Genomic DNA, 24704 nt, shown 5'->3' on the forward strand with positions numbered 1-24704 from the left:
AGAAGCATCTTGAAAAGTCAAACTTCCTTTTTTTGATGGTCTGCGTTCTATGTCAATTAATATATAACTAAATATTTAAAAACTTAAAATTGCTACTTCTTTACTGATGATAAGAAATATGTAAAAATTTAATATGATATGCATAAAAAGTGTTTTCGTTTCGTAGAAGTTCAATTTCAAATAGTAACGAGTGCGGGTCACGGAGAAGCAGTCGGATTCCGGCAGGGCGGAAAAAATGCAGCACGCCCTGCTCGGGTATTTTCATTAACGCTGGGGGTTGTTATTTGTTGTCAGTTCGATAGTAGCTTATAAAAAGGACGTAAAAGTGGCGGTACGAGGCAGCAGACGATGATAATTTGTTGTTGTCGCTGGCAAGTATTGAGGGTCGGTCGGTGCTGGCCGGCCAGCAGATGTTACCAATACCCGCAAGTGTCCGGCAAGTAGTCGTAAAAGATGGCAGCCAGATCATTGCAGGCCAGCGGTGGCCGCTGATAATAATGGAATGACACACACACGGCACATGGACTGATCGTAAATATAGACTACGCCGGCACACAACGTATATTATTTGCGCCACCGCCACTCTCTCGTCAAATTTATTAATACAACGCAAGAGCAATATGGCCACGACGCACAGATAATTAATTTTTGTGCAGGCTCCTCGCTGTTGCCACTCAGAAATCCAGAGGATCCAATTTTTTTTTTTAAATAAAATAAACCGTTCTTCAAGACGAATAAAGTGTTTAAAATTTGTGAAGTTTTTTATCTCAATCTTTATCATTTGTCTTTTTTTTCTGAAAAAATATTTCAAGGAAATATAAATTTCAATACGCTTTGAACAAATTTCTGGTTAAAGTTGAAATTTTAGTATTTTAATATGTTTTCAAAACACACGTTCTAGGCCCAGTTTACAAATTCAGAGTTAAATTGATCTAGAAACAAGTGTTGCAATTGTTTTATAAAAAATTAATTTACACCAAAATGTGATGTTTTTATAATTAAATCAAGAAATTTAATAAATAATGTAAATATTAAAAATTTATCCTATCAAAACCGATGAAAATTTTTAAATTATATGTAAAAACTTAAAGTGAATTTTGTTCTTCTCCAAACTCTGCATTTCTTTTCACTTCAATAAATATTACTATGTAGTCAATTGCATTTGAATACCTGAGGGATGGGTGTGCTGGTGCCTGGGAAGACCAACGTGTCACTCTTGTCTTCACTGGAGCCCGAGTCCAAGGAGCTGAGTGGCATCTGGGGCAAGAAGTCGAAGGAAACGGCCGTCTCGCCCAAGCAGGTCAGCATTGATACGTTTGGAGGGTTCATGGGTGAGCGGCCGACGCGCCACTTTTGCAGAACAGTTTCCGGAGACGTGGCTCTGTAAAGTCTGTGGGAATTCGACATAATGCTTAGGATCAGGGAAATAAGTGATTTTTTTTTAGAAATAGTTGTTAGGATAAAAAGCCATAAAGGTTATTGATTTCAGTATTATAATATTTTAATGTTGTAGGTGAAATTTTTTTCAGATACGCCATTTTTTTCAAAAAAAAAGTTTACAAATTTCGACATAGGTGAAAAAAAGTTATTATTTATTCACTCATATGAATTGTGAGATTTTTCATCACATTGACAAATAAAATGGAATTAATTTCATCTTTAATTTTTAATTTTATATCAAATATCTTTATTAGTAAGTCAATCATTGAATAAATACTCATTGTCAGACTAGATTACAAATAATTTTCAACTATGTATAATCACGTGAAGTGTGAAGTAAGCAATTTGCCAAATCTCAATTTAGTTATTCATAACAATAATTTTTGAACAGCAGTTTAAAATGATTGACAGTAATATATTTGAAAAATGACTTCTATTTGTTTACTTCACATAGTGAGGATTATATAATAATAATACTAATATTAAAATAAATAATTTGATGTAAATGAAAATTTAAAATAAAAGAAATTGTATAGATTAAATTCAATTTATAATAAATAACAATATTACTAATTTTATTTTACAAACCTCAAAGTGTTGTTTGAAGCTAGGATGAGAAAGAGCTGGTCAGGCAAAGGTGAAGGACACCATTTGAAGTCTCTGATCTCGAGCGACTGCGACCTGATGAAGAAGGACGTGCTGACCGCGTAGCTCCTGCGAACAATGAAATATTCATCTTGTATTAGAAACGTGTGCCTTTCATTCTTTGCTTCGTGTATTTTTTTTGCCAGGGAAAATAGTGAAAGGAAGGAAGGCCATCAATATAACTCGAGCGGAGCAGCATCTCGGAGGAATCGCGTGTCGCTGCTCCATATCGCTCTGGTGCCGGATCAAAAATTTAATGAAAGCAAATAGAGCAGGGGAGGCCGACGGCAGGCACAAAGGACACACGCCGCTTTTTCATCTTTTATGTGCGGATATTGGTGTGCTGGGATCGTAATTTCGGCCGGACAACGCTGCGGACCCTTTCGATGGAAAGTTCGCGTGATTTCAAACACGAGGGATGTTTTTGTAGTATATTTTTTTTATAGATTTTTATTTGCAAAAAGCTTGGGAGTGGCAAAGTTTAGCAGAAAAGAAAAGGAACATGGAACTGGCACGATACGATAGAAAATGGTAAATAATAATCGTTTAATGTGCTTTTATATTATAATTTATAATGAAATTATAATGCAGTTTTAATCTTTAGCAAAAATAACAATTTAAGCAGGAAAATTGGTAGTTTTATAATTAAATTATAAGCAGCCGACACCCATAAATTTATAAAAAAATAACAAATTTCATGAACCTTGTAAAAAATACTCAAGTGAAATAATGCAAATAATCAGACCAAGTAAATATTGTAGTAACTAAATTTACAACAGTTTGAGGTTGAAAATTTGAAGTTTGTGGGAAATTCCAACATAAAGGGGGTTGCTCTTTGTTTGTTTGCGCTGGGAATTATTTCAGCCGGTGTAAATTAGTTTAGTTTTCCGCAGATAGAGTTACAAATTTTAATCCCGGGCCGTCTCGAAGACGCGCACACTTTGGTCAAACGTTCGGCGCGTAATTACCATAAGCCTCAAACAACCCACCAGATACCTATAACGATAATTATGGGGCCGTGGCCGAGACATTAACTCGCACCACCGCCGCCTTTTGCCGCAGGAACGGCACTAAAAATTAACTGCAGCTCATCCGATTTCGCGCATAATCGCTGCCCTGCAAATTCGGCCCGATATCTCGCGTTGGCAAGTTCGAGAAAGTCGCACCTCTGCCTTATTTGCAGGGCAGGGTCGGATTTCGGCGCAATTCCCCTCGGCGTGGTAAACGCATTAGCAGCCGGCGCGGCGCGGGACTTGTAATTCTCCGATGTTTATGATATTTGTCTCCACTGGATATCGCGATGTAATCACGCTTACCTCTCCCAATTGGATAATTGCCGAGCTCCGAATGAATCTTCCTATTTCCGACCCGACCCGGCTTCTTTTAGCTGCGGCCATTCAAGAAAACGACCTGCTGGGTTTGTTTTTATTTTGCCGCCACAATTTAGTGGGCGCAAATTATGCCCATCTAGAGACTATCAGAAAAGAGAGGAGAAAATTTAAGAAATTGCTTTTACAAAAAAATGATGTTAAAAAAAATGCCCACAATTATTATCAGAAATAAATAAAGGTTTTTAGTAGTTTCAGCGGGCGTTTACTTTTAAAGATGCAAATTCTCAAAAAAAAAAGGGAGAAAACAGGCAAAAGAAGTGAATTTTCATCCAAACAGTGAAATTAAAAATAGGAATTTTTTATATTCAATTTTTATCTCTAACAAATTAAAGATATGCACAAGTATTACTAGCACATTTTAGTCCCATTTGAGAAATTTTTCCTCACTAGAATTTATTTTTCAAATGAATTATTATTTTTTCTTCAAAATTACATTTGTCGTGTAATTTTTTTTATCCAAACTTCTTTAATTGTGTGCATTTCTTCTTTTGACATTGAAACAGTCTTCTAGAAGTATTTTGGCTCACAAACGCGTGAAGTTGGGCGAATTTTCAGACGCAAAAGTGTTCTTGGTTGCATGAAAGTTGCATACATTTAAGGTAGGTATCGTCTTGCGCTGATCATTAAACGAGCGGCTCGGCGGCGAATTCCATTTTTCTGCTCCACCTTATCCCCGGCTATAAATTTGCATGCTCTTACCGCAGCGGGCGCGCGCGAGCTGTTTTAGAATTCGCTGGATTTTCAAGTATTCATGGCCATACTTTGTAAGCAGACGAACGAACGAACACACACGCTGCGGAATAAGTAGGTAGGAGAGCGGGCGGGCGAAATAAAAAATATCCGCAGCCTTCTCGCCTGTGTGTACGTATGAATGTGTCAATGTTGCATACATCGCAGGGGAATTTCCGAAAAAGGTCCTTCCACTTTTGTCTCGCCGAGTATCGTCTTTCTCCCATTTGGAAATAATATTCCCCGGGGTCAGTTTGTGCCGACGATCAACGCTCCTTACTTTCGGCAAAGCACAAAGTGCACGGAAATTTATACGCACCAGCAAAGAGTATAAAGTTGCCTTCTTTGCATACATTTTCGTCGACCGGCCACCGGCTTTTATAAATTTCACTACTTATTCTTGGCGAATATGCAAATTTCGCACCGGCAATTTTACTTTGTAATTTCTTGCAGTGTAATTACGTGTGTCGCTTTGCTCTCTGCAACTCGCTTGTTTCTTCCTTTCTTTCTTTATTTGTGCTCTTTTTTATTCCTTTTCTCGGGCCAATGGATCCCACGACGCACACTAGGCGGATGCAGCGGCGCTTTGTAAAATAAATAAGATTTCGCGAGACATTGACAAACAATTGGTCCCAAAACTCAAACCAAACTGCGCCCGAAGGAGAATCCGCAATATTTCGACTGGCGGCACCTCGTGAATTTTTAACTCGCTTAGAAGCAAACTTTTTACGACGCGTCACAAAATTCTCTTTCCGCACTTGAGAAGCGGCAGGTGTCCACAAAAATTGAGGCAAGAAAATAAAAGAAAACTCCTAACAAACAAAAATGGAAATCAGAAAACTTATTATTTCAGTTAATGAAAAATGCAATTATTTCATAGACTGACTTTCATGATTTATTAAAAAAACCCTAGATAATGGAATAAAAATTAGAGTTTAAATATGGAATGATTGAAACATCATTTTAAATTTCAATAAGACCAACAATTTTTTTATGACATTAAAAAAAATGGATTTTGCTCTAATTATTCAATTGAAAAGAAAAATATGGTGTTTCAGCAAATCCGTACTAGTTTTCAGTTATGTTATTGACATCACATTGGTAAGAACGAATTTAAAAAATAAAAATAAAATTGTTCTTTTTCCCAATCAGAAAATTAAAAAAAGAGTCAAATTGTGCCAAATTTATTTGTTTTTCCATGAAATTTATTTGAAATTATGAAAACATGAAACGTGGAAATTTGTTTTAAAATTGATTTATTATTTCAAAATAAATAAATTTCTGGCCCATTGTTACATTTTACAAGATTGTAAAGAACTTATTTCTAATTAAGTTCTCTTTAAGAATACAAAAAATTGATTGAAATTTCAAGCATAAAAATCAAATTATCATTGAACTCTGCATTTAAAAATGATGTAGCACAAGCTGAAGTTTTTCAAATAAAAAAGAATTACATTATAAATGGTAAATGCTAAGAGTTTAAAAATAAACTGGGGGCAGATGCAAAGAGCGAGAATTTTAACGCAGTTGGTCGAGCAAGCTAATTACAATTTCAAGAGATAGAAATCCAGGCGGCTTTCCGCACCTGCTAATGCGGGTGTCGACTTAAATAATAATGAAGTGGCAAAGTTGGGCGAACGTAATAATATAATTGTCATATCTGCTGGTGTGCTGGGGAAACAAACACGACGAGTTTCTCTCGCGAGAGCCGCGCCGGTCTTAAAATTTATAAATAAGAAGTAGCGCGGGGCTCTTAGCAGAATTAGCAGAATCATTAAGTTAACACAATTTTCATGTTTGCGCGCCGGGCGAAAAAATAACTCTGGAGATTTATGGGCCGAAAAGTAAAATCCTTTCCGCAGCCACGCCATTCTACGAATCTCGCCAAGGCACCGGGGGGCTTAAGACGCCTCTTATGATTTCAAATTTCGGCTATTTGCATGTGCAGAGAAGAAGAAAACAGAACCTATAAAATTTATTACCCCTATCTGCATGTAAAGCCTCAAGATTTAACACGCAGACGACAATGTGCCTTCCTCTCCTCTGCCAAGCCGCGAGTGCAGTAATAACGTAATAAACGGCGGCGCGATGAAATTATTGCCGCCGTGTGTGTGTAGCCGTAATATGTGTGTGTTATGTGTCCCCGGAAGAAATTATTGCCCTCGCTTTATACGATCGCTTTATGCTAATGAGCAGAAAAATGAGACAATTTGCGGAATGGTTTCTAAATCCAGAGGTGAAATTGAAATAAAAATGGAAAATTGCAAGAATCGGTTAATACATTTTCTTAGAAAGAAAGGTCTAGAAGCTAGTCAAATCATGTGCCATAATTAAATAATCCATATATATTTTTAACTTCTTTTTTTTGTCATTGGCATTTTAAATAATTAAAAAGCAACAATTTATCTGAATTATTGAAATATGTTACTTCATCTCAAGTTTGAAACGCAAAGTAGGAATATTGCTTTATTCATTAAAGTAATCTTTAATCAGTTAATAGACGTCATTAAAGTAATGAAATTCTCAATTTTCAATTAACTGAATTGAAATTTTTATTTTTTAAATTTTCATATCATAATACAAGTAAGTATATCTTTAGTTTTCTCTGCAAATTTATGTCTCATCACTTTGTTTACCCGATGAACAGGCGTGTTCAGCGGGTTGCAGCACTCAATTGGAGGCAGGCGCTCCAGCAATTAATTTTTACGACATTCCCTTTCATTAAGTCGATTCCTCTTCAGAGCGGCGACGACGACGACGACGACGACGGCGGCGGCACCAGCAAAAAAGAGAGACAAAGAGTTCCTTGCATAAATTAAATCCCCGAACGGAGAGAGAGAAAGAAAGAAAGTTTTACAACATTAATTTTTAATGTCTCATCGGAACGAAAATAATAAATTTGCATAAGGAGGAGGAAAAGAAGTCATCCGCGAGGGAGGAGGAGTCGGGGGCCGAAATTGAAACGGGCCTCTTAAGTAATAGCACGCCGAGGACATTGATTATTCGCCGAGCCGCTTGATTGAAATTTTCCGCGCAGACTTTTCCTCCGCTTTTAATGTTTCGTAATTTTTTATGCGCGTCGCTCGGCGACTCCCCAGTGAGATGACTTTTGGACGCGCGGTGATTAAAAAAATAATGAAATTGTTCCCTTGAACGGAGAGCGAAGGAGAAAATTATCAAGTGACAGGGGAAGAAGATAAAAATGCCGCGCCGCTAAGCACCGAGTTTACATAATAATTTTTATCCCCATCAAGAAGAAGAAGAAGAAGCAGTCAGGAGCCAACCCCTCGTTTTCAACTCTCGGAATTCTGACGTGATAAATTCCCGATCGAGGTAACATAAAAATAAATCTCACCTGATTCTCAAATTTAAATAATAATAAAAATTTAAAGACACACTTAAAATTAAAATTATGAAGAATTTAAAGAGTATCTTCTGAAACACGTAAAAATTCCAAACAGCAATTGCAAGAAATCCTCATTCACGCGTGAAGAGCGTTTGAACCTGAAGATATACATCAGCTTTCTAAAAATGTACCACTTTTGAACAAGAATACGGTGCTGCGGACACTAATTTTGCTGCAGATCTCCAAAAAGTCGAGTACAAACTTGGGAAAAATCAGCATTCGCAGCGCCGCCATCTGTTCAAAAGTGGTACTCTTTCGAGAAAACTGTTATATCTTAAGGTTCCAGCATTTTAATAAATTTGTTTGGTGTGCTTTTGAAATAATATTTTTTATTCTGGATAGATCAAAATCAGGATTTTAAAGCTTTGTTAAATCAATTATTTCAGATTGAGAATTAGTGCAGGTCTCGTGCAAAAATGGTACAGAAATGGTGCAGGACCGGTCCAGCTGATCTGCATCAGTTCCACACCAGTTCTGCACCTTTGATGTACCAGTTCTGTACAAGGGGTAATAGATAGAATGGTTCCATTACCATATTTAATTTTATTTTTTCAATGCTTTTTTATTCTATTTTGTTGCTTTTTAAGTAATCGGATCTAAATTTTGCAACCATTCTATTTCCTTAAGCGCTAGGAATTTTAAAATTGTGAAGCTACGGTTCAAAATTTTCATTTCGTGTATCATATTATCAAATATTTTTGATTCCCCTACAAATTTCTTAAAAAAGAAATAAAATTACTGCAGGGGGTCTTTAAAATGATCTCGATGAGAGTGATTTAGCGTTGAAACTTTTCCTATTTCACTGAGTGGGACGATAATTTCCTCGCGGTGTGCCAAGATAAGGCTCTAATTCATTCTTGTCCGGGCAGTTATCGTGCATCAGACGGTTGATTTTAAAACGCTTACGCTGCGTCATAATTTATACCTCTTTTGGCTTTCATCGGGTGAACGCAACTTGTAATGGCGCGCACTAAAAACCGTCCGACGGCCGTTAATTTGCCCGGCAAGAAGAAAAGTCGCGCGCGCGTGAGGAAAAAATGTGCCATCGTCACCGCGCTCGCAGACCGTTCACTCCATTTAATCCGACCCCAGCCATATTTCTAATTACTGGAAACGACTTGCCTTCTCTCTATAACAATAAAATCTGACCCACCGACTCGGTCGAGTGAGCGGCCAAACGTTCATCACGAAAAAAAAATAATGAAAATTATTTAACGAAAATTTTTTCAAAAGTTGTGCTTTTAAATAACGGATTAGTTTCTAGGTTAGAAATAAGAGGATCAAATTAACATTTTACCTCTAAATAACATAAAAAAAATAATGTTCAAAAGAATTATACAACATGAATGTCAATTTATAAAATTGAATTTGAAAATAATTAGTACAAAACTTTAAGAAGCCAAATTTAAAATATTTATTTTGACAATGTAAGTTTACTTTTTATTTAATTTTATATTTTATCTTAATTTCAATTTTTTTATTTATGACAAATTACTGATTGTTTTCCTGTTTTTCGAAAAAATAATATTATATGGATATATTTTTTACTTGATAATGAATATAAAATGAGGATCGTCAAATCATAAGTAAGTACATTCATAAGAAGGTTAATGCTGGTAAATGGTAAATCTGGTTCACTTGAATTTACATTAAAGAAAAATTATTAAAAAATCATAAAGTTTAATAAAGAAATACAAGAAAATTGTAAAGTAAAATAATAATATATTTTTTGAGTCACAGGAAATGTGCGAAGGAGATCTCCAGCAATAAATATTATTCATTCTGCAGAGGAGCGAAAGAGTTGGTGGCTTAGCGGGGTCTTACAGGGCTGAAGGAGGAAGGGATTTGGCCGCTGGCTGTTCATTTACGACTCCGTCGTGCGCGCGGCCCTATTTACAAGTGCACGTCCCGCATAATACCCTTTCACTTGAACAACAATCGCGAGAAACACGGACGCAAATTATTCCGCCGCGTGTTTTCTGCGTGCTTACGAATGCGAGAAGGAATTTGCAAAAATGTGCGCGCCGCCCGGCATTAGCGCGGCCGAAAGTATTTATGCGCCCGGGCTTTTCTGCAAAGCACGGCGGCTTAATTAAACGCACCGCGTCCTATTGCGACAAACATGTACGCTGAATCTCATTCTGAATAGAAGTAATGGTGTCTAACAGACGCTTCAGCTTCGCCAACATGACAATGGCCAGTGGTGGTCCACAATTATCGAAATAAAATATATTTCCTGTAAAATTGAAGCAAAATATTTTCTAGCTGATCTGATTTATTTTAAAATTTCCAAAACATTAATACATGAAATTCCAAAGAATTAATCTCTCTTTATTTGTAACAAACGTGGGAATTAATTTGATCAATATTAACAAATAGAAAAACTCTTAAGTCCATTAATTTTTTAATTATGTTTTTTTCTAAGTTACAATCACTTCCGTACTTTAAATATTTAAAAATCTTGAGCTTGAAAAATAAAATAAAAGTTTTTAATTTTTGTTTGTTTTTAGATTTGTAAATTTCTGGAAAAATAGCTGTTGACTGACTCAGAACGTTGCTATTTTTTTTCTAATATAAATTCCTTATTTCATATTTTTCATATATTCCTCACTTGAGCACGGACACAAGAAATTTCAATTTCTTATCTTGTCTCTAACAATATGAAAAAATTGTAATTTCTATGGCAATAAAATAAGCCTTATCATTCAGAAAATTATTGCCCCTGTTTACCAATTAATATCATATTTTCAAACTTAATCTTGGATGAAAATATAACAGTTCAGTTTTCTACAAATTAAATTACCTAATCTTGATTCAAAATTTGCGTTCCATTGCAAATCCTCAAATGCAAATCAACGTTGGATAAGGAGATTGAGCAGGGTTGCGGGGCACAAGGCAATTCTCGATAATCCCCACCCACTTGAAAGCAATCTGGTCTGCGTCTGATGTCGGCCGGTCGCGACAATCTCTGGCCTAATCCGGAAAGGACACGAGAGCGTATCAGCCCCGGGGACAGAGTGCGGTTCCTGTAAGCGGCGCCTGTTGATGTGAAATAGTTTAATTAGCACCCCGGCAACACGGGCGAGCGAGGGAGGGAGGGAGGGAGGGAGGGCAGCCCTCCTTAATGTATCTGATCAGGCCTTATTCGGTGGCAGCCGCAAACCTCCGGCGATCTTTGGCGAATCGGGCGTAATCTGGCGTCTAAATATGGGGCCTGAAACCTCAGGTGAGCGCTCGGCTATTTTCCTAATTGTAGCAGCGATGATGCGATAATGACAATAATCCTTCGAGGTAAGGCCGTCCGAACCACCAGACCGAGCTCTCACTCTAATCAATAGTTTGATGAACACCTTGAGGTGATGTCGACCCTTTCGATCTCTTCGCCCGCACATTCATGTGTGTGCGGGCACTGCGGCGACAATATCGGTGGCGATGAGATGAGAGGGTTGACTACCTCTAGAGCTCACAGCTGACGGAAATTGAAAATTTTTCAAAACTCGCATATTTAATATAATTATAGTTTGTTTTTGTATCCGTCTGAAAAATAAAAATATAATGACGAATTTTTTCAGGAACTTTCAAAACATCAATAATAGTTGACTACAAATAAATGCAATGGATGTTATCAATTTTTTGTTCAGTGAAAAATAAAGGAATTAATTTGAGAATTGTGTCTTTCTAATAAAAAATGATAAATGCGACTACAGTCCACTACCCTGGATTTATTTATAATCTTTCTCAACACATTTTCATGATCTCTTTTACCTATATTAATAATTTTGATTGTTTTCAAAATCTTACAACCTTTTCAATAAAAGATTCTACAAATTTCATTTGAAAATCAAGCACGAAACTGATTAAATCTCAGTATTAATCTCCTCCCCTCATATTTCTTAAAAAATTGGAAAATAATGAACTTTTCTTTAACTAAACAAAAATTTTTATTTCATTTAATAAGGTAACAATGAAAAGGGCACTTAATTAGCTACTTATCAAAAATAATCCGTGCTAGTATCAGCTTAGGTGAGGATATTTTGCTAAATAATAATGTGTGGGCGTCGCAGGGCTCGAGTCGGATTGTGTGTTGAACCGTTCGAGCACGGGGAGGTTAACCCTTCATCGAATCGTGTGGTTTTCCCTTAACTGCATGCACCTCGATCGCACCAAAATGGATATTCTGGCCCCGGGTCATGTCACTTCAATATTATATCGCGTGTATTTAGAATTAATTAATTTTGCAGACCCGCCGCCGTCGATTTCTGCTCCACAGATGACAAGACCTGAGGCATCGACACTCACAGAAGCTCTTAATAAAGTCGAATGATAGCAAGGATAAAATATGTTAATAATTCAAATAAATTTTTGAAATCAAATTAATTTCTGGCAAAAATAAACCAAGATCTAATTTTTTATATTATAGTTCAATTAAAAAAATATGAATTATTGTTATTCTGAAATTATTTATATTTTTCTAATATTAAATTGTTTAATTATTATATTTAGAATTGTTTCATGCAAATCAGCAGTGATTGACTGTTGAAAAAATAGATGTAAAACCTAAAATTCTGTACAGTAAGGGGTTCGTTGACGAGCCAATTGCAAAAACCGCGCTCGGAATCACAAAATCAAAGGCCACTCGCAAATTACCCGCCGCATATAAAAATGAAAAATCGGCCCGTTGGCAGCGAGCAGAGGGAATAATTTAGAAGGGCATCTCCTATTTATCCGCGGCCGAATAAATAAATGGCACAATAAAACAAATTGGCTCGGGCAGTCCGTGATTGCGGATTAATAATGCAAAGGCGAGCGCCGGGCCTTTGACAATGACACATGCCGTTTGTCCCCGCGCCGAGTGCTCGGTTTTTTATTCATCCGCGTGCGCCATCTCGTTTGATTACAGCCGGCGAGCTTTCCAATTAAATTGAGTGAGCGGCCGTCGCAATCGCTTTGATTTGTGCTATTGATGCGCTGCCAATTTTTCATGCACTGCTTTGGTCGCCCCAAAAAGCTCCGCTTTCACAAAGAGCTCGTTCACTTTTGGTTCACTGCGCTTCAGCTTGGATTTGGCAATGAAACTTCAAGTTTGGGCAAGCCATTAGCTTTGGTGTCGTAAATGGGAAAATATTAAACTTAACACTGCGCAAAGCGTAAAATTTGTTTATTGAAATAAATTGTAACAATTAAAAGTTTTTTACATACATTTTTTAAAATAATATTTTGTAAAATATTATTATTTTTTAATTAAATTTTTTCTTTACTTTTAACGTATTTTTACATTAAATGAAATGAATTAGCATTTTATTAGTTTATCAAATATTAAAAAAATAAAACATTCAGATTAACTTGTTTGAAGAAGTTGACACTCGAGGAGATGATAATGGAAATGAAGATTCGGGCTTTTCCTCGTTGCAAAAAATTGTTTTTTATTCAAAAACAAACGGCTCTACCAGTTTCGGTCACGGTCTGCGACCCTATTTCATGAGCAAACGCGCTGCTCGCTGATTCTTGTATTAGTCAGCGAGCAGCGCGTTTGCTCATGAAATAGGGTCGCAGACCGTGACCGAAACTGGTAGAGCCGTTTGTTTTTGAATAAAAAACAATTTTTTGCAACGAGGAAAAGCCCGAATCTTCATTTCCATTCAGATTAACAATAGCATTTATTACTATAGATTAAAATCATTAATAAAAATATTAGCTGTTGACCTATGACATCTGAGTAATCTAAAATTGAACAATAAATCTATGGATCTTGTTTGTCCTCAATCTCAAGTATGCTTATAAAAATTAATTATTGCAAAATTTAATAAATAAAACCCTGTTAAATAGACTAGTGAAAAAATCTTTTTCCATCACAAAGCTTTAATACCCAAAATTAATTAAAATAATCAGGCAAAGTCGTTTAAAAGGGAAACAACGTCACTAAAATCTCTTTTGGGAGGCAAAAGAGAAAATTAAATTAAAATACACGTGTAATTTACAATTTTTTCTACTAAAAAATTGGTGATGAAACTGATTATCACAAAAAAAAACCACTTCAATTTAAATATTACTTCTTTCTTTTTCATAGTAACAAATTACTAGCACAACAAGTTGCTGTCTGCTGATGAACTTGTACCAACTATTGCCAAGCAGAGTAAAGCAATCAAAAAATTAAATTTTGGTAACAAAAATATGTAAAAATATCAACAAAAAGTATCAGACACATAAAAAAAATCAAGTCTTTTCATAATCGCACTTATTTTGAATTGGAATGAAATAATCCGGAAAGATCCTTTGTCCGAATGAACTTTAAAGAGATCTAAATAGAATCAAAGTGGCTTTTTACCCCAGCTGAGATTTTAATATCGTTGATTTATTATTTAAATTTACACTTAAATTAAGACCCTTGAAAACTAGGCCGAAATAATTTTTTTTTCTTTAAGATGAATAGGGAAAGGAAATCAATCCTCAAAGCTGGGAGTTAATTGTGGGTTAAAATAAATGCAAGACATTTTCAATGAGAGAACAAAATGCCATAAAACTAAAGAGTGAGAGCAAAGCAGTGCCTCGGCTGACCACAACATTCGCCCGAAGGGATTGCGAATCTCCTTGACTGGGAAGTACGAGAGAAAGGGCAAATATGTATGGTACATCGTTTTGTACTTTCTTATTGTTCGTGTGTGCAGCTCGTCGTGTTTCCGCGCTACACGCTCCCTTAATCAGTCCGACGTGCAAGACGCTGCTCGCACCACCGCAGCAGGATAAACTAACTAACTAACTTCTTGCCAAGGAGGCAATCTTTGCTTCTTAAAATTTATTTATTGCCGTTTTCGCAGTACCAAACCAACCCTCTCGCTTTATTATATCCGCGGCAACATGCACGAATTTATTAAAGCCGCCCCAACGCAAGCGAAAGTCGGGAGTTCGCACACGTTTGGATAATTTCGCTACAATTTTATGGCCGGGCGTCTTTCCTAATTCCTCGAAAGATGCACTACTTGTTCAAGACTAATGTGCGGGCTTATTAGACGCCACTATTTCGTCGTTCAGCCCGCTCCGGAAAATACAACGACACTAAACAGCTGGATTTAAATTGTTTTATAAATGCCGTCTACAAATCCTACTAATTTATAGGTCTACGAAATTATTTAGGAAATTGTAACAAGCTCCTATTTTGTGTGGAGAAATAATTAGTAGTCATTTTCAGGGTTTCTGAGCATGAGCTGCTCGCGAGCAAGATTGAGCAAAATTTTGCTCGCGAGCACCATTGAGCACTCCTGTAGTGAGCATGCTCGCGAGCAAATGCTTGCGAGCACCCCAAAAGGGAGCATGCTCGCGAGCAGATGTAGGGGAGCACTCCTGAGGTGAGCAGGAGCAGGAGCAGAAAATAGGGAGCACTTTTTAGAGGTGAGCCGGAGCAGGAGCAAAATTTACTAAATATGCTCGAGATGCTCCTTCTGCTCACATTTGCTTTAAAAATTTTAACTACAATAACAGAATTTCATACTAAATCTATACTCTACACTGTGAGATCAACAAAAACCAGTGGAGGACGCTTTATAATCGCAATGCATTATCCCTATGCTCTGACGCTCCGCCTACACCCCTTTCAGCCCTGAGTTCAACCTGCTGCACCTTATGTGCTCCTGGCAAACCTTCAGTCCTCTTGTGTCTTTTCCGCTGTACATAATTTAAAAAGAACTCAATCTCCTGCTTCATATTTATGTGCTCCTGGCAACAATTCGTCTTTTTAAATAATAATTAAATCATTTTATGGGAACAATTTTATTATTTTAATTTATATTAAATTTTTCATATATGGTCTTAATTTGGTATCAAATTGATGTCTTTGACTTTTGCTAAATTATATCGGCTTAATAAATATTCTTTCAGAATTAATTAAAAACCTACATGCCGAATTTTCATATCAAACATGAGCATGACACTGCTCGGGAGCAAATCGCAGGAGCAAAATTTGCTCGGAGCAGCATTGAGCACTCCTTCAGTGAGCATGCTCACGAGCATCTGCTCGCGAGCACCCCAAGAGGGAGCATGCTCGCGAGCAGATGTAGGTGAGCACTCCTGAGGTGAGCAGGAGCAGGAGCAGAAATTAGGGAGCACTTTAGAAGTGAGCAGGAGCAGGAGCAAATTAATTTGAGCACCTGAAAAATTTTGTGCTCAGAAACTCTGGTCATTTTACATCATAAATTCCACAATATCCAAATATCTTTTAATTTTTAATCTCTAACAAGGATGACTGCACAATATGCACTTATCAATTGTCAGAATTCATGTTACAGTTTTTTGAAGTGGCGAGATTCAAAGATCAGCAAGTTTGCAGTTGCTTTTAGAAACTAAGTGAGAGTTTATTGAAACGCAACCCGCGCAACAAGAATGATGAAATTTAATTGTCTATCTATCTCTGAATCTAACCTGTGAATTTATTTTACAATTAATTTGGTTAAAGAAAAAATATCACCAGTGAAATTAATTTAAACTCAAGAGTTAATTATTATTTTTATATTGAACCATTAAATGAAAAAAAAAAATACTGCAAGCTGAAAACCCAGTTTAAATAAATAAATTCAAAATTAATTTTTCCATCGATATTGTAGCAAGAGGGCAAAATATAAAAGACCATTAGACAGGATTTGAAGTTAAATCAGCTTTGCAATTTGCATGCAGCGGCAATAAAACGTACGCTGGCGCAACTCTCAAAATCCGCGCGACCGAAGATAATTCTCTTTGGCTGTTTGAACGTGATGACGCCGGCAGAAGAACACGGACCAGCGCTTTTGCTCTTTCTCGGCGCATAATTGCCGGCTTTAGTTTTATTGCTCATTAATATTCAGTACTTGTAGGCGTAATCTTTTCTTAAAACACAGACTCAGTCACATACATACAGGAAGGCTCTTTTATTCCTTCTTCGCACTTTATAAAGTTGTCTCCTCCTCGTAATATAAAACTGCTCTCTTCTTCATGCAAGCTTCTTTTATTCGCGCACAATCGTTGTGTGCGCCGCGGCGACTTAATGAGTCCACGACCATCTTAAGTCACCACGGCGAGAACGCCAGAAAGATCTGCGTCGTCAAATTCATTTGTAATCCGCGCGAAAACTTTTAAACTTTACTCAGTCTTAAAACGCATCCCAAAATGATGACAATTGGCCACAAGAACAAAAATTTCAACATTTTTTACTCATACCAATATTTAAAAATAATTTAATTTAATAATAATAGTTCTATAATTCTATTGCTTAATTATCTCAAAAAAATGTTTTGTTTGAAAAGTCTGACTCAAATATGTTACGTCGTATTAATGATAATTTGTTACTCCTGGAAAATAATAGCAGTGACAAAAACATTTGATTAATTATGATAAAGATCAAATAAAATTATCTACATTCTAATTAAAAAACAAATACAATTACAAATAATTTAAATAATAATAACTTAAATTAAAAATACGTATATAAAATATAATTAAATAATAAATAGTTACCAAAAATTATGTAAATTTGTCAAAAGATAAAATATATCATTAATAATTACTTAATAAATAATTTATAATGTCACTTGGTTTACAAAAATCTCTAGACTTTGGGGTAGAGACCGTCTTTGTATATATTTAGAGAGGATTTGCACCTCTTGAAAAATGGAGGCGGCCCCTTTTTAATATTTTTCGTCGGAGAGCGCGGCGCAAATTTGCACTTAAGCGCCGGACGGCGGTTGAAGCAGCCGCTGGAAATAATGAACGGATGGGTGGAAAGCGAAAAAGCTTATCAAATATTAAAAACTACATCATTTCTCATGGCGGCGGGCAAAAGTAGCTTTTATTAATCATCTGGTGCTGAGGAGCACCGGCGGCGGCGAGATGTATGCGCCGGCATTTGTTATGATGTCTGTTAATCCCGCCTCATCATTATTAATAGACTAATATCATTCTTGCGTAAGACTTCATTTTCAGGGGGATGAAAGGTGGAAGCGTTATTTTTAAAATGCGCACCCACCCGCCCGCGCCTAATGCCCCGGATCAAGTGGATGGAACGCGAAAAATTGCCCGTCCGACCGCGCGTCGACAGCAGACGCGGATCAACATTAAATTATTCGTCATCCGCCTCCATTCGAATCCTCACGTGCGCCACGATTATTCAAAAATAATGAAAAACAGCGCTCACTACCCCGTTTGTAGGTAAAAAAATTAAATTTTCGAATTAAACATGAATCAAGATAATCACTATCTGGAGATTCTAGGGAATAGTTTAATATTCAATTTTAAAACAATTTATCTGGAAATATAATTTTTTGGGCCCAAATTAATGAAATAGCCACTTTTCGTTTTACTATCAAATAATTTCTAATTAATTTTAATAGCATTTAAATGAAATATTAATATTGATTTCCATGCATAGTGAAAAATAATGTTATTTTGATTTTGCTCTGAAACGATAGCTTTTTTGTTTGCTATTCTATTTAATTTAAAAAGGAAATGAAATTAATAATGCAAAAGTATGAAATCAATATAAAAATTTATTGAATTTAAGAATTTAATTCGGATTTTTTTTATTAACGGTAAAATACCTCATTACTTGTACGTATCAAAGCTTGAAATAAAAAATTGATCGATGATCAATTTGAAAATTTCTTATGTACTGCAAAGAATGATTAACAATAAGCAATAATAATTTATTAAAAAGTGTTTCTGACCGCTTGTGATCTGCGAATTTCAAAGTTTACAAGTTCATGACCCTGCGTGCATTATTCAGTATTGAAGCAACCCCGATTTTAATTTTTTAATTTTGATGAGTGCTCGTCGTCGGACATCGCGGGTGCAACAAAGAAAAGAAGTCGAGCTGGTGCGAAAATATAAAAAAAAAAACGTCTTGCGAGAAGAATAAAAGAAAGCCCAGCGGTGCTCTGCGCGTGCCATTGTCCTCCTTCGAGCTTCTTCTTCTCACACACCCGCGCAAAATGAATAAGAGCGTTCGGGTCCTCGGCGGAATTCCTGCCAGACTTAACGACGTTTCGCTTTTAATCCGCAACAATCACTTATAGAGCGGCCGCGGGGTTCATTTTCTTCCTTTTTTAATCTTTCCTGCCCTCGAAAAGAATAAGAAAAATATTGTACACTGCTCCGGTGTTATTTTTTAAAAATTTCCTCCACCCCCCTCAGAGCGTTGCTTTTTTCTGCTCCTCATCCAGCGTGTCCTGTGGGAGTTGCAGGAAAAAACACAAGCAACGCCAAAGTGAGCAGTGTTTTGTCGACGGCGCAGGAGAAGAAATTCGCCACGCTGCAATTTTTTAATGATTAAAAGCTTTCAATTGTCGCGCGAGGAGCGACAAAAGTTGGTCTCTCAGGCCACCAGCCGAGAGTCGTAGTTGATTCTTAAGAGCGCTTGCTTTTAAATAATTGCATACACACGTCTCGCGGTTCTCGGAGGGCGACGAATCGCAAAAAGCCGGATGTGTGTCGCAGAAATGAGTATTTCTTTAAGAAACGAGAAAAATAAAACCGAGTTTAACAATAAGTATGAGAGGCCTGCACACTTGGTATTAAATAAGGAAACTGAAGTGCTCAAGAAAAGAGGAAATTTCTTGTAAAGTTTTAGATTTTCATTTTCCGAGAGATGGAAAAATCGTATTTTCCTCAGGTCAGACTTTTTTATTTTTAATTGTATATCCCTCTCGGGAAAGGCACCAGCACACGTTTTATTTTATGCGTGATACTTGGCTAAATGAGTCACAAATTACAAATTCGTAGATTTAAAAAGGTTTAAATTTTCCAAATTCTTCTTTAACTAATTAGAAAAATTATCAAAAAAGATTAAGAATAAAAATAAAAAATTTGGTGGACTGCTGAGTTGAAAAGATTTTTGCATAAAAAAAAAATTCTGAAAAATTTCACTTACTTGCACAAAACAGAGTCTTCCCCGGCGACAAACAGCCCAGAGGAGCCCCAACGTCCAGGCAAGTTGACGATGGACGCCATCCGGGCGCCAACCAGTGCCAGGTAGGTGCACGTGTCATTGACCAACAACCGGTCTACGGTGAAGTCGGGAATGGATGTCAGCTCAAGCACCTGAAAAAAAATGTAAATTATAGTCAATGTGAAATTTTCCACAAGAAAATTAATAAATGATTGAAATTTAAAATTTAAGTGGAAAACTTGGGTTTGAGTTGAATTTCCTGTAATTTTTCTGCAAAATAATTTTTTTCTTTCAAATATGGTCATTTCGGTATCTGAAACCAAGAAAGAGAGAAAAATGGAAATAAAAAAATCGTTGATTTTCTTCTTTTCTCTCTCCATTAAATTAAATTGTTTGTTGAATTTATGATTAATTTGTATTTATTTTTCAAGCAACTGCTATTAAAATCTTCAACGCCCTGAAAAATGAGGTGAAGTCGAGCAATCTGAGGGTCACGATGGCGAGGGTCGCATGCAAATTTGGCGTCTAATCCAAATTTCTGCGAGCTCTCGGTATTAATCGCACCGGACGAATGTGATTATACGTGCATCAAACACAAGGCTCGGATTAGCTCGATATAATAATAATTAATCTCAAGCAGCAGCAGCGGGCGCAAGTGGCCGTTTCCCACGGCCGAATATACACAAATTAATTTATTAGACCGAGATTGCAAAACAATGTGCAGACGGCTGCCATTTTGTGCCTTCCCGTCTTTCAATTACGCGCTGTTATGTATTTTTTTTTTCACTCGACAAAGAGAAAGGAGGAAAAGCTTTCAACGGGAAATGTTATTTGAGGTGGGCACGCCCGTGAAATTAGTCTTGTATGCATGAAAAATAAATAAAACAGGCGGGCGGACTGGCAGCAGGAGCTGCTGATTTCACGCCATCTGATTTCTACCTTCATGACATTTCTATAATAAACTGCTGTCTTTTTATCAGAGCTCACTCTCTCTCTGTCTCTCCAGTTGCATTTTTTTTTATTACCACTCTGCGCTTGCTTCTCCTCTCTTTCATCTTTTTGATAATGACCCGCATAAATATTTAATTACCATTTTTTTGTAATGTCGGAAACAAAAATTCCGCCGGGCACAAAGGAAACAACCTGCAGAGCGCAATTGTCGTTAGTTATTATACGCGAAAATTTCGCGCACTGCAAGCCTCGTTGACTCGCAGCTTTTAAATGAGACCCGGGCGCGCACTTACTTTTGAATTAAATCTGTAATTTAATCACGGCTGCCTCCACCCTGCATGCGCAAACACAAAGTTTCTATCAACGTCTGCATGCCCACTGGAAAGTTATGAACAAAAAAGTGAGACGAAATTTTTTTTTGCTGAATTTCGTAATTATAAAGGAAAAATTTTATTTGCGAGCCAAAATTTCTTTAGAATTACTATACCATGACATTTCTTGTTTTATTTTTATCAAATTTAATATTACAGGCACTAAATAATAATTGTTTAATGGATGGCGTCAAGTATTTGCGCTTGATACAATACAGTATAGTTATTTTTGTAGATATTTAAAAAAAATTATTATCAATATCCTTGCAACCAACATCTATTTCAATTTTCTTAGAATTTCATCATTATCCTGGTTAACCGTAGGCCAATATTAATATTTTTACATGAATTTTGGTGTTAAATTGAGTTTGGTTTACTTACGAGGTATCAATAATGTGTAATCCATATAATTAGAACAATTAGAACTAAGTAAAAAAAATAATATATTAAATGCGATATTATCATTTAATTTAAATAAAAAACATCTATTTATAATTTTCATTTATTCTTACTAAATTAAAACTAAAAACAATTTTTTCAGCTAAAAATTCTGATACAAAATTGTAATTTTAGTTTATAATAGAATAAAGTCCATCAAAAATTTACAGGACGTTTTTGAGAGAGTGATGGACTTTCTTCCCTGGTTTAAGAGAGACGACTGCAAGCCAGACGGTGTGAGAATGGAGGGCAAGTGGGGGTGCCTCTCATGAAAATTAGATTTTACACGGATGCATAATTAAATCCAATTTATCCCGGCTGATACAAGACATAAAAACGGCGAGTTTATTCGCGCCGCAATAAAAACGCGGAAAAATTTAATTCGCTTGGCTTACAAAGAAAAATCTAATTACGTCCCGGGCCGGTTATTTTTTAATTAGCCATGCAGTCGCGAAACGTGGCAATTCCTGTCCAATAACAACCCTTTTCTTACTCGGCCCCGACGGGAATAATTAGCGTAAAAATTCCCGAGTAAAATTACAAATTCGCTTTCCTCCGCCGTAAACATGCCATTTTGGCAAAGACCCCACTTTTTATTTTTCAAATCGTAAACCACCCGCTTTTTATATATATATACGACTGGAGAGAAGCAGGGGTGGCGTTTCTTATTCTCTTTTTATTTATCTCCGGATTATTTTCAGCGGAGATAGATTTGCGCCGCTTAATATCAATAATTTATGGCGCGGTCCATTTAAATTAAGCAATACTCCGGATTAGGTTGATGGTTCAATTTAAAATAGCACCGCGGCAGCAGTTTTGCCTCCCCCGCGCGCTATGGGTTTCGCTTAATTTTAAAAATGACGGCCATTTTTCACGTTTAATGAAACGGTGTAATGAGCAAAAGAGCAGCGGCGCGCTTTCGAGCGAAAAGGAAACGCGCGGTTTTTCTTCAATTCGCGCGCGCCATCCACGCATCCGCGCGGCGAAAAATGATCCTATAAATTACAATCTGGTAACAAATTGGAGGAATCCATTGCCAGCAGAGCAGCAAATAAAAAGGGAATAAAAGAGCGAGAGGGAACAACATTGCTGCCTGATGACGCGTTTTGCCCAACAAACTCGAAATTTAGCCAGGTTGCTGACACATGTTCGTAGAAATTCTCTGTTATTTTTTTTTTTTTTTTTTTTATCGGAATAATTTGTTACATAAAATTTACATTATTGAAAAATTATCAAATGTTGGGAGGAAAATACTTGAATTGTTAGAAAAAAAAGTTACCACCACTAGCAAAAACATTGTTCTAGAATGGCCAGGATAAAAAAAAGGAAAAAATAGTAATTCTTTGTTTAATATTTTAATGAAACGATTATTTCGGTATGATTTTTACAAGTAGTAAAAACACAATGGGACAGATTAAGCAAAATCAGGTCTCATTAAATTTTTATTCTATATGAACAAAAATAATGAAATTTCAGCAAAATATTTAAATTACTTGCAAAATACCCGCAGACAATTTTAATCTTCATTTGAAAGCGAACACAGATGATTAAATTATCAAAGATATTTTTTACCAAAAGGAATTTTACCAATTCAATTTTATAAATTTTAAGCTGTTAAAATTCAATAAATTTTATTGCAAAACAAGCAGAAAATTTTTATTCTAGATATTTAAATTTCTTTTGAAATAGGAATTTAAAAAGACAATTTAATGCAATGCTCCTGATTTTTAATTTCAGAAGAGTCCCGCCTTTTTTAACAGCAACTTATTCGTATTATTTCTGGAAGGGACACATTTTTCACCCTCTGAAGCGCCACAGGCCACTTCAAGGTATTATTTTTTTGCGCCCTCCTTTCGCGTGGCACTCAAGTGTTATTATTTCCTGGTCAATTTTCCGCCTCCAGTATCCAGCGCGGCGCAACGGCATTCAATTTGCAGCACGCCGCCTAATATCCAGCCATAATACTCGACCATCAATTTCGCCGGCGAAATTCCGCGCGCTCGGGAAAAAAAAGATGAAAATGAAGGTAGGTTGCGATACAGGGGAAAGAGAGAAAAAAAGAAGGAACAACCCTTACCAATTTTTATTAATAGCTATAGAAGAGCGCGGCGGCTCTTTTCAGTATGCAAATTGCTTCGGAATGGGGATAGTTTAAAAATAATATAAGAAAAGTAAGGGAGGGTTTCGATATTATACGCCCCTGTTACTTTATGCGGCCGCTTTTTTGTGCTCATCTGCATATTAAAAAGGCGCCACTCGGAGATGCCGATTATTGATTGAGGCTTAATCACACCTCCGGAAAAATATTGCTAATGACGGAAGGAAAAACAGAAAAAAGTGCACGGCTGTACGGCAGACTTTGATTGCTTCCGTTTTTGTTCTTGTAATTAATTCAAATTGGAAAAACTTTTTTACTGCCCAACTTTCTCTCCTTCTTAATATCGAATTTATGCGTTGAAATATTTTTTATTGCCCGATGGGATGAACCGAGCGCACAAGTTTTGTATTATTTTTTTCACGCTCAGCGTTTTTTTCTTCTCTCGGAGAAACAAATCCCTCTGGGAACGGAGTCATATTGAGAATTAGCATAACAACCGGCGGGAGATTGATTTCTTGATTGTTTCTGCATGAGCAAATTGCCAATAACATTAACTGCTGGAAGAGAAGAAAGAAAGTTTGTCTGCCGGGAAAGGGGCCTCGCTTCATTCCGCCCCCTCTGCGTTATTTAAGCCTGTTAAGCGGAGAAATATGGATTAGCCGCCGAAACAGAAATATCCAACTTTTTTAATCAATTGGCGAACCTGATTCAATATTTATAAGATGAAGAGCGGAAGAATGCCGGCGGTACAGCGATGCGCATGTTGAAATCGATTTCCAGACTTGAAACATTTTTTCTGCATGTTAATGTTGCAAATTTGTTTCCCATATTTCTAATTAAATAATAACTAGTAAAAAATGCATAGTGTTTATTACCTTTAAGTATGTAATTTAAATTTTATGTGTTGATTTTGAATTATTAACAAAAAATATCGAGTCAAATTTATTCATTTATGATTAATGATGATTCGTTTACTTAAAAATTAATTTCAACTTGTCTAATCCTGAAATAATTGAAGGCTTAAAGCACTATAATTTCGGAATGATTAATTTTCATTACTGAAGATCAATTATTTCTTTAAATTGATAAATAAAGATGGAATTCAATTTGATGTTAATAGTTGAATTGTGTGGAATACTTTAATATTTTTTCATGATTCATGACTTTCATTTCTGTGCACATAAATCCAAATCCAAAGATCTGTTTTCTCTGCCTGTGTTTGTACATCGACGGCATCGGTTCGTCAAAGGCAGCAGCACCGGCAAACAAATGAAACCTCCGGTTCATTTTATCCATATTGTGTATATTTTAGTCGCGAGTCTGTTTCGCA

At 36.3% G+C, this 24704-nt stretch overlaps 1 protein-coding gene across 1 annotated transcript in view; it reads right to left on the reverse strand.

The window, feature by feature from the left end:
• LOC132205302 (nuclear pore complex protein Nup88) overlaps positions 1 to 24704 on the reverse strand; it is a 68588-nt gene that overhangs the window by 4061 nt on the left and 39823 nt on the right. The window contains exons 2-4 of the mRNA XM_059634271.1: positions 19499 to 19668; positions 2029 to 2154; positions 1171 to 1390 (exon numbers count right to left, since the gene is read on the reverse strand). Coding sequence (XP_059490254.1) covers positions 1171 to 1390; positions 2029 to 2154; positions 19499 to 19668 — 516 coding nt within the window. The remainder of the gene's footprint in view (positions 1 to 1170; positions 1391 to 2028; positions 2155 to 19498; positions 19669 to 24704) is intronic.

This window comes from Neocloeon triangulifer, unplaced genomic scaffold (genome assembly GCF_031216515.1).
Source record: "Neocloeon triangulifer isolate White Clay Creek 2 clone unplaced genomic scaffold, ASM3121651v1 ptg000002l, whole genome shotgun sequence".
Taxonomy (NCBI): domain Eukaryota; kingdom Metazoa; phylum Arthropoda; class Insecta; order Ephemeroptera; family Baetidae; genus Neocloeon; species Neocloeon triangulifer.